We start from the raw sequence: 15,134 nt of genomic DNA, 5'->3' as shown, positions 1-15,134 counted from the left end.
CAAAAGCTTTCGAAACAAACAACCGCTTTCAGTCAACTTGTAACCTAATCAGTTTATCATTGTGGGTCCATTGCCTCTTTACCAAAAGCTTTCGAAACACACTTCTGAGGTGCACGGTATGTATGACGACTATTAGACTTCGCACATATCTCAAACGCATTTGCAGTTAGTCTAATCTACAAACGAGTCGACAGGACAGTCAGAGCTTATTATTGTTACTCGCTTCCTCGTATTGGGTGTGTGGCGTATGTGCTGCGTTTTCGCTGCCGAAGCCGACCGTTTACCTCTGACATAGCACATCTATCGGTGGGATGGTCACGCTGCGTGATTTGCCTGTAGAACTGTGGCGTCCGATACTAGCGTCGCTTGTCCGATCACCTGGGGTTCTCTCGTCCGACCGACAAGATCCATTCTCGGAAGTTCGCGACATCGTCATATTCTTGAACCGAGACGTGAAGACTCATTCGGCACTCCTCTTGGTCTGCAAAGTGTGGCATAACGTTGTCATCGAGCTTATCCATGAGCACCTCCACTTGACGTCGGCAGAGCAAGTAGCTATCATTGCCAACCGCTTCGAAGAAAGTCGCAGGCATTCAATAAAGCACCCTCTTGGGACGTGCACTCGACGGATCGACTTTCAACTGTCGAACCCGTCTGATCAGTGCTTGAACGCACTTGTGCGAATCCTGCGGTGTACGCCAAACATCGAAATTCTAGTCAATAGCAACTACTACATGGCGTTGAATCCAACTTTCCATATCACACCACCTCAGGCTCAGACGCGAACGGAAATCATAAATGCCCTCCTTGAAACATGCTCAAGCTCACTACGACGAATAGAGTGGACGTCCAACGAATATCCCTCTTGGAGTGACCTGATGCACGTGCTTCAAACGGCCACTGGCATAACAAGCCTGACGCTCGCGAATATATATGGCAACCTCACGGAAAGACCATCGCATTACCTTACTTTACCCAACTTGAAAACGCTTGTTCTCGGAGATAGTCCTTCGTTCTCGCACGCGTCGCTGGGCAATGTTCCCCTGAATGCCTTTCTTACGATGCTCGCCAAGTCCCCGGAGCAACTTCCGTCCCTGCAAAGGCTGGAGGGGTTTTCCCCCTTCAGTCCAGACTTCCTGCGAACCCACGGGCCAAAAGTGCGCATTGTCCGCACCGTCGCATTCACGCCGTTGTTAAATGAAATTATCGCAACTTGTCCGAACTTGGACACTTTTGTCACTATCTTTCCTCATCACATTTTGGATCTACTATCGCATCCTTCGCTGAAGCGGATTGGCATTTTCCCCATCAGTGAGGATCCTGTTGGCGTCCCTCAAGCTATTTTCAGCGCGTATATCATGAAGCCGCTCGAAGATCTCTTGTGTCAGATTGACGAGTCCCAACTTCCGAAACTGACCCAGGTCCGGATTCGCAATATTGGAACATTAGCAAATATTACGGAACACCCCTTGTTTCTTCAGAGGTGGTGGAAGCGTTGGGATTCAAGGGGTGTACGTTTCGACGATAAGGATGGACGACCGTTCAATCTGGTGTCGTCAGGTACAGAATTACACATCCAGTCATCGCGTCACGCTCAAAATACCTACAGAGAGCGACAGTGTGCACGATAACGTGCGTCGGCCATGATGTGTATCCTAATCTGGAGCCTCGAAGTACTTTTGAACCTACTCTCCCGCATTGCTTGGTATATATCTTTCATTCACATGATACCACAATCTTGATATCTTGGTTTGGTATGCTTCTAACTTGATGATCTTCATATAGAACATACAATTTTAGGGTATAAATAATATGTTGTTTTACTCTTGTTCGACACCAGGATATAGAGGAATGAGCGTGTGGCTAGTTGGCAGTAGTTGCGAAAAGCGTCCATCAATGTCCAAGAATATAAAGCAATGTGAGACGATAGGTGAGTCCAGAAACTGGAGTGCCAGACTACTACGAGTGTTTCCCGTCATGAAAAGAATGTGGGGGGCTGACCAGCTGCGACAGTGGATACTTTGAATGTCCAAAAAAAGAATCTAAAGGAATGTGAAGAGACAGCTCCCGAGTGTCCAATCTATGAGTGTTTTCGGTCTTCCTCCAAGAGAGTGTGGGGAGCTGACCGGCTGCGACAGTGGATACTCAGTGATAAGTTAGCAATCAGCTGTATGCGACGCTTACCAGCAGCGCTGAAACATTGCATCGAGAATCATTTGCCTCGAGGAAAGAGATTGACGACTCTGGTCCGTTTAACTTCACGACCAGAGTTCTGAAAGTACCGGGTAGTGTCAAACGACCAATGCAAACTTCCGACAATCCAATCTGCAAGACCGCCGACGTAGATTGCAACGTCCTTGTCGATTTTGGAACCCCAGGAAGGGATGAGCCCGCGATTTTCGTTGAAGCGGTCGATAGACTGCTTGCAGAGCTTGCCGACGAAGTCGACGGCACACTGGATGTCGAGGCATTCCTGGTGCATGACAACAGATATCATGTTGTGGGTGTCTCCTTTTGATTGTTCTACATTATAGGAGAAGATGTCCTAAACTGGGAGTTAGCCCGAGAAAAGCAATAGACTGAAGTGCGTGCATTTGACCACGTGACTAAGTCGTTGGCGGCCTCGCCGAGACTCTGGATGATCGGATGCTCCATGACTTCGTCAGGTATATCGAGATTGTTAGCGTATTCGATAAGTGCCCAGCAGGGTTTGCATCCACTGGTATCGCGACGCAAGGAGATATAGGACTCGAGATCAGGAACGACGCCCTTAGCACGGTCGATGGCTTGCACGTGCACAGCTTGGAAGAAGAAATCCATTGTCTCTATAAAGCGTCTGCTCGTTCCACGGGATGCGGTGGGAAGCATGCGCTTGTAGAAGCTGTAGTACACTCAATTAGCCTGTTCGTGATTACGAAACGAATACATACTCCTTAGTCATTCTATTCAATCGGGCAGGCGAGTAGTAGTCGTACGGGTGATGAAGCGAGTTTAGCACAACATTTGCAATGTTTTTGGTTCCAGCCTTGTCCATGTCGTCTGAGAGGTTGTCGAGGTGAAAAAGATAGTTCATGAAATCGCAGCAGACGCGAAGCTGAGGGAATCCTGCGTCTGGGTAGCACATAGATGTGAGCTGACCGGCCTTGAGCCCGTGAATCGCCTTGCGCGACTTCTGGGTGAGGTTGTCTCCACGGAAAAGCCACCGTTTTGATTCAGCAGTAGCCTGTTTGTGATGGCGATTCATGCGTAGCTTGAAATCGCAGTGGGAGACGAGGTCAGGGAGGATGAACTTGGTGGGGAGAGCTGTGGTGAACGACATCTTGGGGAAATGAAGGAGAGGGTTCTAAGACAAACAAAAGCTAAAAGACAGACGAGAACGTTCTATAAGGGCAAGACCAAGAGGAACGGGAGTGAGTTGAGGTCCGTGGTAGGCTGTGCGTTTTGATGCTTAGCAGGAACCCAGTTGGATTTGAGACCGGACGCGCGGATTGAATGAAATAAGCTTTTGACTACGAGTTTTAAAACACCACCCTTGACCAAGCACAAAACGAGCATCGTAGTGTCGTGTCCCGTACATAATCGCGGCGGTCACACTGTTACATAGGGGGAAGAGAAATGACGCTGAGCGTGCCGTGCGACTGTGAATCGAGAACGTTGACAAAACTTCACGTCAGGGCCGGCATCGCAACACTAATATCGACGCCATAGAGGGCTTAAAGCGCCCAAGTATAGAAAGTTTTGTAGCCTCCGCTCCCAGTCAGATGATGACGCAAGCTGTGGACTGTTGGAAACCCCAAGTTTATGATGAGCAAGAGGCTAGGCCCTGTTCAGTAGAAGGAAATAGGGTAGATGAATGTCATATAGTCCATTATGAAACACAACTTATCTAGTTTATCATTTGCATTTCTCGTTTCAATGAATGCGGAGAGAAAACGTAGCGACTCACCAACTTGAACTTGAAGTCGCTCGAAGACCACGGAACGCCGCGCCCGACATAGGACGTGGCATATACTCCATCCGCACGGGGTGGAGCAGGAAACAACTCGGATGCACTGGGATAGCTGTCAGATTGTACCGGGTATGAGTTGCACCGTAACTGTATGGAGGCTACTTCTTCGAAATCTATATCGAGAGAGTAAAGGCAATGCACACGTACGGTCCGTACAGACGAATGACACCCGATTATGGATACACACAAGTCAACTGCAGGCCAACAAGTCTTACAAAGTACATACCAGCATCGCTGCTCCCGATGAATGAAGAAACCGGGCCGTGACAGAAGTAGATGATGATGATACTAGTAACAATAGCTGCAAGCATAATTTCAAACGCTGGGAAGAGTGTTTTTCGCCAGTCGATAGCACTCGCCGTCAGGTTACGTTAATCAACTTTTGCAGATGACTCAAAGTAAATAGCAGTTCCTGGAACTTCGAAGAGCAGAATTTGCGAGCGGACACTGTGTGGCGCACACAGCAAAGTACCTTCCTTTTTTGGAAAATCATTACGTTCTATTGCGACTTGGACGAGTCTTGGACAGAGACACTCAAAGACATATATATTCATCATGACCACCCGGATTTCCTTCCAACCGCCAAACATCGGCAGCTCACGATCTTTAAACGCGCCCCCAAGAAGGTTTTTTGGCATGCGGAATGACACTGAACAGGATGACGACCCTTCTGGGCCAGAGCGCAGCACAAGACGAGCGTCAGGCGGTCAGATCCATCGAAAGCAGAGTTTTGTCTCGCGTTGGAGGACAAATACAGACGTGGAGAGTGCCATCAAGTCTCCAATGCTTGAAAGACCTCCAATACCCAACGCTCTTCGCGGTAGCGAATCCGACTCGACTCCGTTACCTGCATTATCTATGATTGTGCTGTCCATCGTAAGTATCTGCATGCACCTTCGTGATATAACTGATCAAGCGCCAAGACCATGCTTGGAGAGTTTCTCTCTGCCAACGTCGCCATGCCGTTTCTCCTTTTCATGGTTAAAGGTGCGTCATAATGTATGACATCGTTGCCGTCCCACTAACGAACTCGAATTCAGGATTTGGAGAGTTCAACGACGAAGCACAGATCGCCTTTTGGACTGGCATACTTGGTATTCTTGCTAAGCATCTATAGTATTGGACTGTCTTTAATGCTACCCTAGTGTCCGCGTTCTTCTTAACGCAATTCCTGACCTCACTATTATGGGTATGTCCATTTTCCTTCTTCCGCACTAACGTCATAATTTGTTTGACTCTAATTCGGAGTAATAGGCAACCGCAGCAGATAGACATGGTCGTAGATTGGTGCTGACATTGTCCTTGCTTGGAAGTGCAGTGACGGTGTTGCTTTTTGGGACTTGCACATCTCTGCGGCAAGCGATCGCGGTGAGACTGTTACAGGGAATCTTTGCTGGCGCTGTCGGAGTGGCACGCGGATGCGTTGCTACGGTGACGGACACGACGAACGAGGGGAGGGCATACGCTATCATGGGGCGAGTACCAATCATCTAGTTGAGATCCTGGTACTGATATCATGACCAGCTTTTGTTGGGGACTTGGTGGTGTGGCGGGCGCCATCATTGGAGGATCATGTGAGTGTCTTCTGCAAAGGCATACTAGTCTCACTGACGATCGATTAGTTGAGAAGCCTGCAGACAAGTGGCCAAGTGTGTTTGGCCAAGTACCGCTACTGGTGGAGTACCCGTACCTACTCCCGTGCGCAGTGGCTGCCAGCATCACATTGACAGGTGCGTTTTCAGAAAGATAATATGACGCAATCACTCACCTATTCAACAGGGTCGTTCCTGTCCCTATTTTTGGGCCGTGACGGCGGACCGCGGGATGGCGCAATCCGGCTACCGCTAGAAAAACCTGAAGATCGACACCCGACCATTCAAGAGGAGGAAGATATCACCACACCCAGCACCCTTGACGATACTCCACAGTCTGGGTTGGTGCGCTCTATTACACGGAAAGTATCCGGTCAACTGTCTGGTTATTTCGGATCTCGAGATTCAATCACCGCACAAGAAACGCCGTCGCTGCCAGTGCCATTGACGACATCTATATCGCTGCCAATGGACAGCCCACGCAACTTCTCGAGGATCACCCGTGCCAATGGATCCGCGTATGGTTATGGGGGAGGTAATAGGGCCACAAGCACGGTCAGTACGACCACGCTTGGTGTGAGGCGTGTGAGCACTGCCAGCACTATAAGAAGGAGGCACGGAAGTGCATTCGAGGGACCGACGTCATTCACGGATCCCGGCGACCTCAACTTTGCTCAGAGACTATTAATGGCAAACGAGAACGCGGTCACAAATATTGCTGATCTTTGGGTGGCAGCGGCAATGAATGTGGATAATGACGAAACGTTTGAACCTGAACAAGATTTAGATATGAACGTCGACTCGGAGTATTTTGGACATGAAGACGTTCCAGGTTCTATCACATCATCTCCTATACACCGAGGGCGTTCTATTGGCCGCAACCACGCAAGCGCGATCGGCAGTCCCGGCCAACGCTCATCTGTGATGACATTTGGGCAATCTTCACGCATGCACTCAGCAATGATGGGTTCTCCCGCACCGGATGGGGTACCGTTCGCATTGCGTTCCCCGTCGATATTCTCGCACCCTGGAGTGCGTACGCCATCTATCGTCCTCGATGCCCAGGCCCGTGCTCAGGAGCCCGCTGGTGACAATCCACTACTACCAATTCTGGAACACATGCAATCTGTCACAGAGTCAGAGATTCCTCAAGGGAAGCCTCCATCCTTGACCTCGCAGCTGCCTCTGGTTGTCATACTCCAGTACGGTTTGCTAGCACTTCACAGCACGACACACGATCAGGTGTTCTTGTCGTACCTTGTTACGTACGTAGTCTGGGTAATACTGCACGCATCTTACTGACCTCTAATCAGCGACTACGAGTCGGGAGGTCTGAACCTCAATCCTGGGCATTTCTCTCAGCTTAGTATGGGTTGAGTTACTGGATACAAGGGATTTACTGATAGTATCCTGCAGTTGCTCTCATGTGCCTCGCACAGATTGTATACCAGTTTTATCTCTATCCGTATGGCTACTTTATCTTTTGGTTGTCGCTCTACTGACTTCTTACTCTCAGAAACATTGGGCAAGTCCTTTCTGGCTCTTTGTACAACAACCCCTGATGGCACTTGCTCGTAGACCCCCTCGAGGGCGCTTCTCCCACCTTGCAATGTTTCGTCTCGGGTCCCTGCTATTTATACCTGCATACCTTACTGTCACTATGTATCGGGGTCTCGCAAGTTCTAATGACCAAGGAAGTTTCGTTCTTATGGCAGGTATGATGCGATTTCTTTATCCCTCCTGTTCCATAGTTAATTCATTTATGTCAGCTCTGGCTCTGAGCACGTGAGTGACGTCTGGACAGTTCACCTGAGCATTGCTGACACACATGCAGAGCTATACGTTATTGCGGAAACACGTTTGGTTACACCGCCATATCCATCCTCCTTAATTATAGTGCGTTTATTGAGCTTGTGCGAGGATGAGGTTTCCATTGACGGTGTCTATAGTGACACCCCCACATGCCGTTGGTTTTGCCAACGGTGTCGCACAAAGTATAGTCAGTCTCGCACGTTGTTTTGGACCTGTTCTTGGCGGATACGTGAGTACTAGCTCTGCGTTCCAGTGGTACAATGTCATACTTACACGCAATATAGCTTTGGTCGGCTGGCATCAGAGACGATCCGTCAGGCTATCCTCTCGGATTCGTTGTATGTTCGGTCGTATGTGCGCTCGCCGTTGCACACAGCTTTTTCATTCGTTGATTAGCCGCCGCCGATCTTGCTGTCTTGAAACGCCCGCAAGATAGTGTACACATTATATTGTTTGTATGCATATGATCATCCACAGCAATCACTTTAACGGAGATGTGTGGCTTGGTGAGCGTATTCATGAGCAAACGGTTGAACTATACAGTACTCCCCCCGATCGACTTACTTATTCCTGGCATGTCCTGTGTGGCAGTAGAAATTAACACATTCACCTTCCAGGGACAACTTTCGCCGAGAACAATGCCCAGTCACATCACGGTTAGGAATTTGAGCATGGGAATTACATGGGTCGAAAGCCTCGTACGTTTTATATATTTACGATAGCTTCGATGCCATGACTCGGAAGATATTGTCCCTGTTGACCGTGGTGAGTAAACTTGAACTTGCAGCCTGAGCACAAGACACATACGCCGATGCGATGCGATCAAGATTGTTTTCTTTGACTGCCCTATCGACTTCATGGCTATATAAGTCAAGAAAATTACTGTCGGGCTTGAAACATGTCGAGTCCACCGTGGGAAACATCCCCAAGTTATAATAAACTCCCTGCAGATCAATTTCTCAGTTTTAACTTTTGAGCTATCATGATATTTAACTGGGCGCCGTGTGGTAAACTCACGCATTCTTTTTACTCCCACATTTTGATACTTGGTGATTGCGCTCACTATAATTGCCGGACGTCTTGATATCTACAACTGCGCACCATATCCGCTGTCCATGGAAATACTATCAAGTACTTTGCTCTATAGCTCTCAAATTTGTTTAGCCCTTAAATTGCTCCTGTTCAAGGCATTTCTCCAGACTTGCTGCGATACAATTTGCAGTGTGAGAAGCGGATATGTATCATTGGAGCGGGAGGTCTTGCTGCTCTGAAAGTCATATCAGAGTCCACTTACTTCAAGTCAGGGAAATGGTCGGTGTGACGCCCACATCAGGACTTGACTCTATCGGGCCTTCGGACTTGGTCAAGGGCCTGGACGGGTCTGTCCCTCGTTATCTGAAACCAAGTATCTATCACATGCCTGTTACGAATAATCACAAGCTCCTACTTACAGATAGTATAAAGGGTCGTCGTATAGCTATCTGTAACGTTGGCGTTCTTGAATTGACTTGACTTGTATCTGGTTATTCTTGCGCGTCTTAGTAATCTCGCTGTGCCATATTCGAAAGCATTTGCTTCTCGTATCTGTCACATATTTTTTAACCTTCAACAAGCTTAACTCTCTCGTCTTGCCCTTCACTCGGAACACCGGTCTGATCCACCAGTTGTTCTACGTCTAGGCAACATCTATCCATTCCAACATGGCTTTAACTACCACTACTACCGAATCTCGTATACCCCGGTACCAGCTGCGCGATACACGTGCCTGCAAAGCTACTACCGAGAAGACCATCAAGACAACTAACACAGAGGCTGGGCCTCTTCGTACTAACAGTGAGTCCGCTCTCTCCTCGCTCGTCTCGTCTCCGGGAGATCCACGGCCTCGGTCCATATCTCCTGCGTATTCCGCCGGACAGCACGGACGCTCGTATAGCGACGTGCTTATGGCGCGTAATCCCCCGATGCCAGGTGCGCTCGGGGAGACACCTGCTCGTCTCCAAAGTGAGACGGTGGAGAGCGAAAGAGAGAAACCGGGGGGAAAGACCCTAGTAGACAATACTACCTCTGTTAGTAGAAATAGTGAGGAAACAGAAAAGAATACTCACTTAGAAACTCCAGCTAATGAGAGGAGTTGGTCACCAGAAAGACCCACGGACACTGGCGACGGCCAGAGTGGGGAATGGACCACTATTGAACGAAGGCGCGCTGCAGGCGCCAGAGGTGTGACCCAGAAGAAGGGTGAGCATCAGAATCTGACCCGGGAACAAGAAAACCTGGTAAGAGAAGCCGAAAATAAGTTGACCCCGGCTGAGAAAGAAAGAGTTCGGACTAGATGGAACATACCTAGTCGTCCGTCATCCGACGGCAGTGAGTCGGAGGAGTCCCAAGTAGCTGGACCCTCCAAGGACAAAGGAAAGGTCCCGGACCCCAGGAATTGGGGCAACGCCAACCTCGATGAGGAAGATATTGACCTGGAGGCCCAACATGCTGCACTGGCGTCGTACCGAGCAGCACGAGGAGGAGGGCCGGACGTCAGGGCACAGGAAGAGGCGCTGCGCACATATAAGGCGGCGCAAGAATGGGCCCAGAGCTCTGACGAAGGGTCAGCGCCAAGAGACGCTGATAGCTGGGCTCAACGGAAGGTCCCGGGAGATGACTTGATCACCAGGACCGAGGCAGAGGCCGCGGTGCGAGCTGCGGAAAAGGTGATAGAGAAACGATACGAAGAATATCTTCGAGAGAGGTACAAGATCAGATCTCGTCCGCTTCGAACCACGGCAAGCGATAGAGAAACGTTAGATCTAACTCCAAGGACGAAAAGAGGAAAGAGACGTACCAGGATCGGAGATAGAGATCCTGTTGGTGCACTAGTCGATCACGCACTGGAAAGGTCTTCGGACCCTAGAGAGCGGCGTGTGACGCCTAAGGCGATGGACCCCGCTGTCACAACCCAATAACGAATTAACGCTGGGCAGAGACTAGGACTCAAACAACAAGATAATCACAAAGAGAATAAGGCAGCAGGTACGTCTCGGATTGCTCACTAGGAGATACAAGAGGTTTGAACTAAAGAACTACTGACTACAAGACACTACCTATATACACATATTTGTAACTGAGATCGAAACTGAGTCTGAACTAACTACCAATCAAATAATAAGATGATATCGTACGATTCTATATATAACTATGATGTCATGACACGTGCCGCAGCAACCGTAAGGTTCTGGAACATTCTGTCAGGGTCGTTTGGAATAAAGTTTAGTCCGGCATACTCCGATAAATCACGTGACTCGTTCATAGGTTCTTTAGGTAACTCTACAATAGACACCGTTGTTGGGACATCTTCAACTATAAATACTTTCTTAGTAACAGGCGCTGTGACTGGGCGCTTAAAGGACTTAGAATTTAGGAACGTATAATGGTTTGTATTTGGAACTCGTGACACCCGCGCGACAAGTGGCACCCAAAAGCTACATAGGACAAGCGTTAGGCCGCTTGGAAAAGCAGCGCGACAAAAGCGAAAGACGCACCCGAAGACGAGGAGACAGTGAGCACAGTGACGAGTCCAGCGACTTCAGCTCATCAGACTTGGAAGGCTCTTCCAGCTCGTCGTCATCGTCCAGCTCAGTCGAATAACTCGCGACGTCGACGAGCAAAGAGACGACGCGATCGTGCTAAAAAGAAAAGCACGTTAAAACCTATCCCACCCGTGAATTACGACGGCTCACCTGATTCGAGGGCGTTTCACCAGTTTCTGACTGAGGGGACGGCCTATGTCAAAGATGGCCATGTCGAACGAAAGAGGTGAGTTTACATCCTCGCGCATCATCTAAAGGGGAGAGCGCGTGAGTTCTACATAAGAGAGGTTTCTGGGGACCCTTACCGATGGAGACTCCGGGAGTTCTTCACGGAATTGTTTAACTATTGTTTCCCTGTCAATTTTAGAATGGAACAGAGAGCGAAGTTGAACAAATGTTACCAAAATACTAAGTCCGTCCGTGAATACGTATACGAACTCAGCGAACTCTGGAACATGATCGGGGATGTCGAAGACCGACAGAAGGTCTCTCAATTTTGGACTGGGCTAAACCCCAGCATCCAAGCAGAACTCTGGAAAAAGGAATTGAACCCGGAGTCATCGTCTTTTAGAGAGGTCAGAAATGCCGCCGAGATAATAGAAATAGCTCACTCAGTGCCCACACACCGGCGAGATAAGGAGAAACCTTCCCCGAGTTCCGGAGGAACGAATGGGGGAGGCATTAACACCAACCGCCGGGAAGACGGGCGGCAGCGAAACAGGGACAAAAGAAGCCGAAGGGGCGATGGTGGTCCACGGAGACAGCACGACGACAGAAATCGTGCTGCAGCTGTTGAAAACAGACAGGATAAAAGTCAGAGGAGGGATAATGGACAAGGAAAGAACTCACACCTTGCTAGAAAGCCTGATCGTTTGAGTCAGGCTGAGAAGGAGAGACACGCGGCAGAAGGACTCTGCTACGTGTGTCACCAGCCTGGGCACATATCCAGGAATTGCCCGGACAGGACCACTGTCAAAAGAGTTGGGGCTGGAATGGCACCCCCTGGAGTACAAAACTTCAGCATAGAGGTGGACCTTAGCGAGGCGGACCGAATGACCCACCAGAACGAGAACATGACCTCCAATGGGGCTACGGATGTGTCGTGCGCCGCGATGAGCGTCTGGCGCGACGACTTCGACGACGGGGACGAGGTAGACTGGGTCAGCAACTCGGACGACCCGGCAATACCTTTACCTCGCGGACACCAGCCCACCATTTTGCATGATGGACCCGCTGGGAGGGAAGATTGGGCCTCCAGAGGCACAAAGATCGACGCCATGGGCGAACCTTTGGCCATGCGAGCCAAGTACGTGCTGGACGGGGGTTTCTACCTCTGGGATTGAGAGCCATGGCTGCCCATCAGCTCAGAGAGGTTCTTCGTTTACAGCGTGTCTGAACGGGAGCACGTCATCATGGATAGAGAGGATAGGAGGGAGAATGAAGTGACTGTACTCACCTCCCATTTACTGAACCCGAAGTTCAATCTGGCCGAATGGTATTCACAAAAGGTTAGCGAGCTCCAGGGACTAGACCCCCAGAAAGTGAGAAAATGGAGGCGGAAGGAACTGGGCAAAAAAATGCCCATGGAGACGCCGTTAGCTGCTCGGGTAGAGCAGCTATTGGTACGATGGGGCCGTTACGATAACGACCCCGTGCGCAACGCGCTGCACCCCCAACGATTCGAGTGCGTTAGAATGAGAGACGGGACGTACCGGATAAAGGACTATGTCCGATCGTTCGTGGTAGAGGTGCCGCTGCGCCTCTTGTTAAATCCTAAGTTCGTGTTAGCGTCCTGGTACAATAAGAGGTTAAGGGAGGCTCACGATGAACTTTGTGATAGCCTACTGCAGAAATCTCAAGAGCTCAACATGCTCCAGTTGTTGGACCAGGGGCCGCTGACCGAAAATGAATGTCAGCTGGACGATGTGGCAAGGAGGATATACACTCTCACCCCGGACGCCAAGTTCCTATACAATGAGTCGTACCTATTTGTGTTAGAGCTAAACGGACAGCAAATACCAGCTGGGACTTACCCGGCGTTACAGCGAGGGGCTGCAGTGACCAAAGACTTCAAGCGAATGATTCCAAAGCCGGTCGTCGTCGTCGTCAACATCAACAGATGACCGGCTCGTGCGCTAATTGATTCTGGGTCCCTATCAGATTTCATGTCAGTGACTCTGGCAGAACAATTGAAAGTACCAAAGGTAGAACTTACCAAGCCGTTGGTGGTGCAGCTTGCGGTCCAGGGATCCCGGTCTAAGGTCAACTACGGCACGAGAGTGAACATGAGGTATCAGAACATTAGCGAACAACGCTACTTTGACGTAATTAACTTACAGAATTACAATCTGGTACTAGGAACCCCATTCCTGTTTCAGCACAAGGTCATGGTGGGGTTAAACCCACCACGAGTGACCATAGGGAGCGCATCACCGTTGCCTATGAAGGGCATTGAGGTGACTACGTTGGAATTGCGTGCAGCCGCCGTGGAGGCAGAGGACCTAGAGAAAATGCGCGAATATTTGCGACAGTTAGCAAAACCATTGTGCGCAAAGGCAAGCGAAACAGGCTTACCTCCATTGAGGTCTATCAACCACACTATCCCGTTAATAGACGAGAATAAGATCTACCCGTGGCGACCTTCCAGGTGCCCGGAGCCGCTGAGGCCACAGTGGGCAGAGAAACGGCAATCCTACCTAGCCAGTGGACGATGGCAGGTAACCAGTGCCGGGAACACGGTGCCCATGCTATTCATACGAAAGCCAGGGTCAGATCGTTTGAGGACGGTCGTCGATCTAAGAGAGAGAAATAAAAACACTCACAAACTGACGTCACCATTGCCGGATATGGAGGGAATCTTGCGCCGGGTCGCGCGTAAACCTTATCGGTCCCTAATGGATGGTCAGGATGCGTACGAACAGATCCGCGTGATACTGGAACACGTACCTAGGACGGCGATGACGACGCCGGACGGCAACATGGTGAGCCAGGTGTTGCAGCAAGGCGACTGCAACGCGCCGGCTACGTATCAGGCTGTAATGAATCAGTTGTTTGGGGCATACATCGGCAAATGGATGGACGTTTACCTGGATGATATAATACTCTACTCTGACACGCTGTCTGATCACATAGACCACATTAAGATCGTTTTGAACATATTGGAACGTGAGAAACTTTACCTTAGTGAAAAGAAACTGAAGTTCCTGTGTGACGAGGTGAAGATCCTTGGCCGGGTGGTCGACAGCGATGGGATCCGTATGGACCCGGAGAAGGTCGACCGAGTCCTCAACTGGAAGACCCCCACAAACCGGGACCAGTGCCGAGGATTCATCGGCTCCGTGGGGTACCTAGCGGACGACATTTATAAGGTCAGGATCCCGTTGGGAGTCTTGTCTGAAGTAACGGGAGATACAGTACCTTTTCGGTGGGACTTCGCGCAACAGCGCGCATTTGAGGAAGTCAAGCTGTATGTGGCCGCATGTGCGCCACACTGCCGTGTTCCGCTGGACTATGCCAAGAGCGCGCCTCCCATCTACGTCATGACAGACGCTAGCCTGGGAGGTATAGGCGGGGTTGTGTGCCAAGGGGAGGACTGGAAACGCGCAAAGGTTGCAGCGTTCTTTTCCGCGAAGCTGAATCCCGCACAGCGCAACTACGCTGTGCACGAGCAAGAAATGTTAGCCGGAGTAGAGACCATGCTGAGGCATAGGGACATACTGCAGGGAGCCAAGTTCACTTGGCTGACGGACCATAAGGGTTTGATTCATCTGTTGAATCAGAAGAACGTTAGTGGACGGCAAGCGCGATGGCTTGAGAAGATAGGTGAATTTGACTTCGACGTTAAGTACATACCGGGTGAGGAAAACCTCCTGCCCGACGCCCTATCACGTATGTACTCCTTTGATGGACCCAGAGCCGCGCCCAGCAAGTATACAGAACATGATGGGGACCAGGAGGGTGACGGGGGCACGACACGCCTAGCGTCGATACCCATGGTGGCGGGCAAACCGAGAATGGAGCCTTCTTTGAGGCGTAGCTCACGGGTTGCTGCAAAACCGGTGGTGGTGCCAGCCTGGCTGCCTAAAGGTCGCCGGGTCAGGCAACAATCAGTATTGTGCGAATCTACGGGGACAGCACCGG

The 15,134-nt window shown here is 50.1% G+C and overlaps 6 protein-coding genes across 6 annotated transcripts; 4 read left to right on the top strand and 2 right to left on the bottom strand.

Annotated features, from left to right (window-relative positions):
- The first annotated feature begins 30 nt into the window (after positions 1 to 30).
- On the top strand, positions 31 to 1,730 carry HD556DRAFT_811344 (uncharacterized protein). Its single transcript, XM_041311700.1, has 4 exons — positions 31 to 116; positions 167 to 1,157; positions 1,290 to 1,560; positions 1,610 to 1,730. Exons 2-4 carry the CDS (start codon positions 312 to 314, stop codon positions 1,645 to 1,647), a joined length of 1,155 nt encoding a protein of 384 aa, XP_041165481.1. The 5' UTR covers positions 31 to 116; positions 167 to 311; the 3' UTR covers positions 1,648 to 1,730.
- Positions 1,731 to 2,091: 361 nt separating this feature from the next.
- HD556DRAFT_811252 (isoprenoid synthase domain-containing protein) lies at positions 2,092 to 3,540 on the bottom strand. Its single transcript, XM_041311698.1, has 4 exons — positions 2,931 to 3,540; positions 2,593 to 2,881; positions 2,185 to 2,545; positions 2,092 to 2,129 (listed from the first exon to the last, which is right to left on the bottom strand). Exons 1-3 carry the CDS (start codon positions 3,317 to 3,319, stop codon positions 2,213 to 2,215), a joined length of 1,011 nt encoding a protein of 336 aa, XP_041165480.1. The 5' UTR covers positions 3,320 to 3,540; the 3' UTR covers positions 2,092 to 2,129; positions 2,185 to 2,212.
- Positions 3,505 to 4,462, bottom strand: HD556DRAFT_811318 (uncharacterized protein). The gene is made up of 3 exons (XM_041311699.1): positions 4,236 to 4,462; positions 3,947 to 4,122; positions 3,505 to 3,816 (listed from the first exon to the last, which is right to left on the bottom strand). Exons 1-3 carry the CDS (start codon positions 4,318 to 4,320, stop codon positions 3,691 to 3,693), a joined length of 387 nt encoding a protein of 128 aa, XP_041165479.1. The 5' UTR covers positions 4,321 to 4,462; the 3' UTR covers positions 3,505 to 3,690.
- Positions 4,463 to 4,466: 4 nt separating this feature from the next.
- Positions 4,467 to 8,216, top strand: HD556DRAFT_1336493 (uncharacterized protein). Its single transcript, XM_041301909.1, has 16 exons — positions 4,467 to 4,885; positions 4,933 to 4,996; positions 5,050 to 5,103; positions 5,155 to 5,198; positions 5,264 to 5,484; positions 5,534 to 5,583; positions 5,632 to 5,739; positions 5,789 to 6,866; positions 6,915 to 6,967; positions 7,018 to 7,066; positions 7,118 to 7,126; positions 7,180 to 7,316; positions 7,371 to 7,386; positions 7,436 to 7,497; positions 7,551 to 7,642; positions 7,698 to 8,216. Exons 1-16 carry the CDS (start codon positions 4,565 to 4,567, stop codon positions 7,803 to 7,805), a joined length of 2,466 nt encoding a protein of 821 aa, XP_041165478.1. The 5' UTR covers positions 4,467 to 4,564; the 3' UTR covers positions 7,806 to 8,216.
- Positions 8,217 to 9,665: 1,449 nt separating this feature from the next.
- On the top strand, positions 9,666 to 9,911 carry HD556DRAFT_1190610 (uncharacterized protein; the record flags this gene model as incomplete). The annotated part of the gene is made up of 1 exon (XM_041296159.1): positions 9,666 to 9,911. A coding segment is annotated over one exon (246 nt), but the record flags the coding sequence as incomplete, so codon positions are not given.
- A 2,453-nt stretch (positions 9,912 to 12,364) lies between these two features.
- Positions 12,365 to 13,117, top strand: HD556DRAFT_1228214 (uncharacterized protein; the record flags this gene model as incomplete). The annotated part of the gene is made up of 1 exon (XM_041297208.1): positions 12,365 to 13,117. A coding segment is annotated over one exon (753 nt), but the record flags the coding sequence as incomplete, so codon positions are not given.
- Positions 13,118 to 15,134: the final 2,017 nt, after the last annotated feature.

This window comes from Suillus plorans (assembly GCF_016647745.1).
Source record: "Suillus plorans strain S12 chromosome Unknown HD556scaffold_6, whole genome shotgun sequence".
NCBI lineage: Eukaryota > Fungi > Basidiomycota > Agaricomycetes > Boletales > Suillaceae > Suillus > Suillus plorans.
The sequence above is the reverse complement of the archived record's forward strand: the minus strand, read 5'-3'. Positions and strand labels throughout refer to the sequence as shown.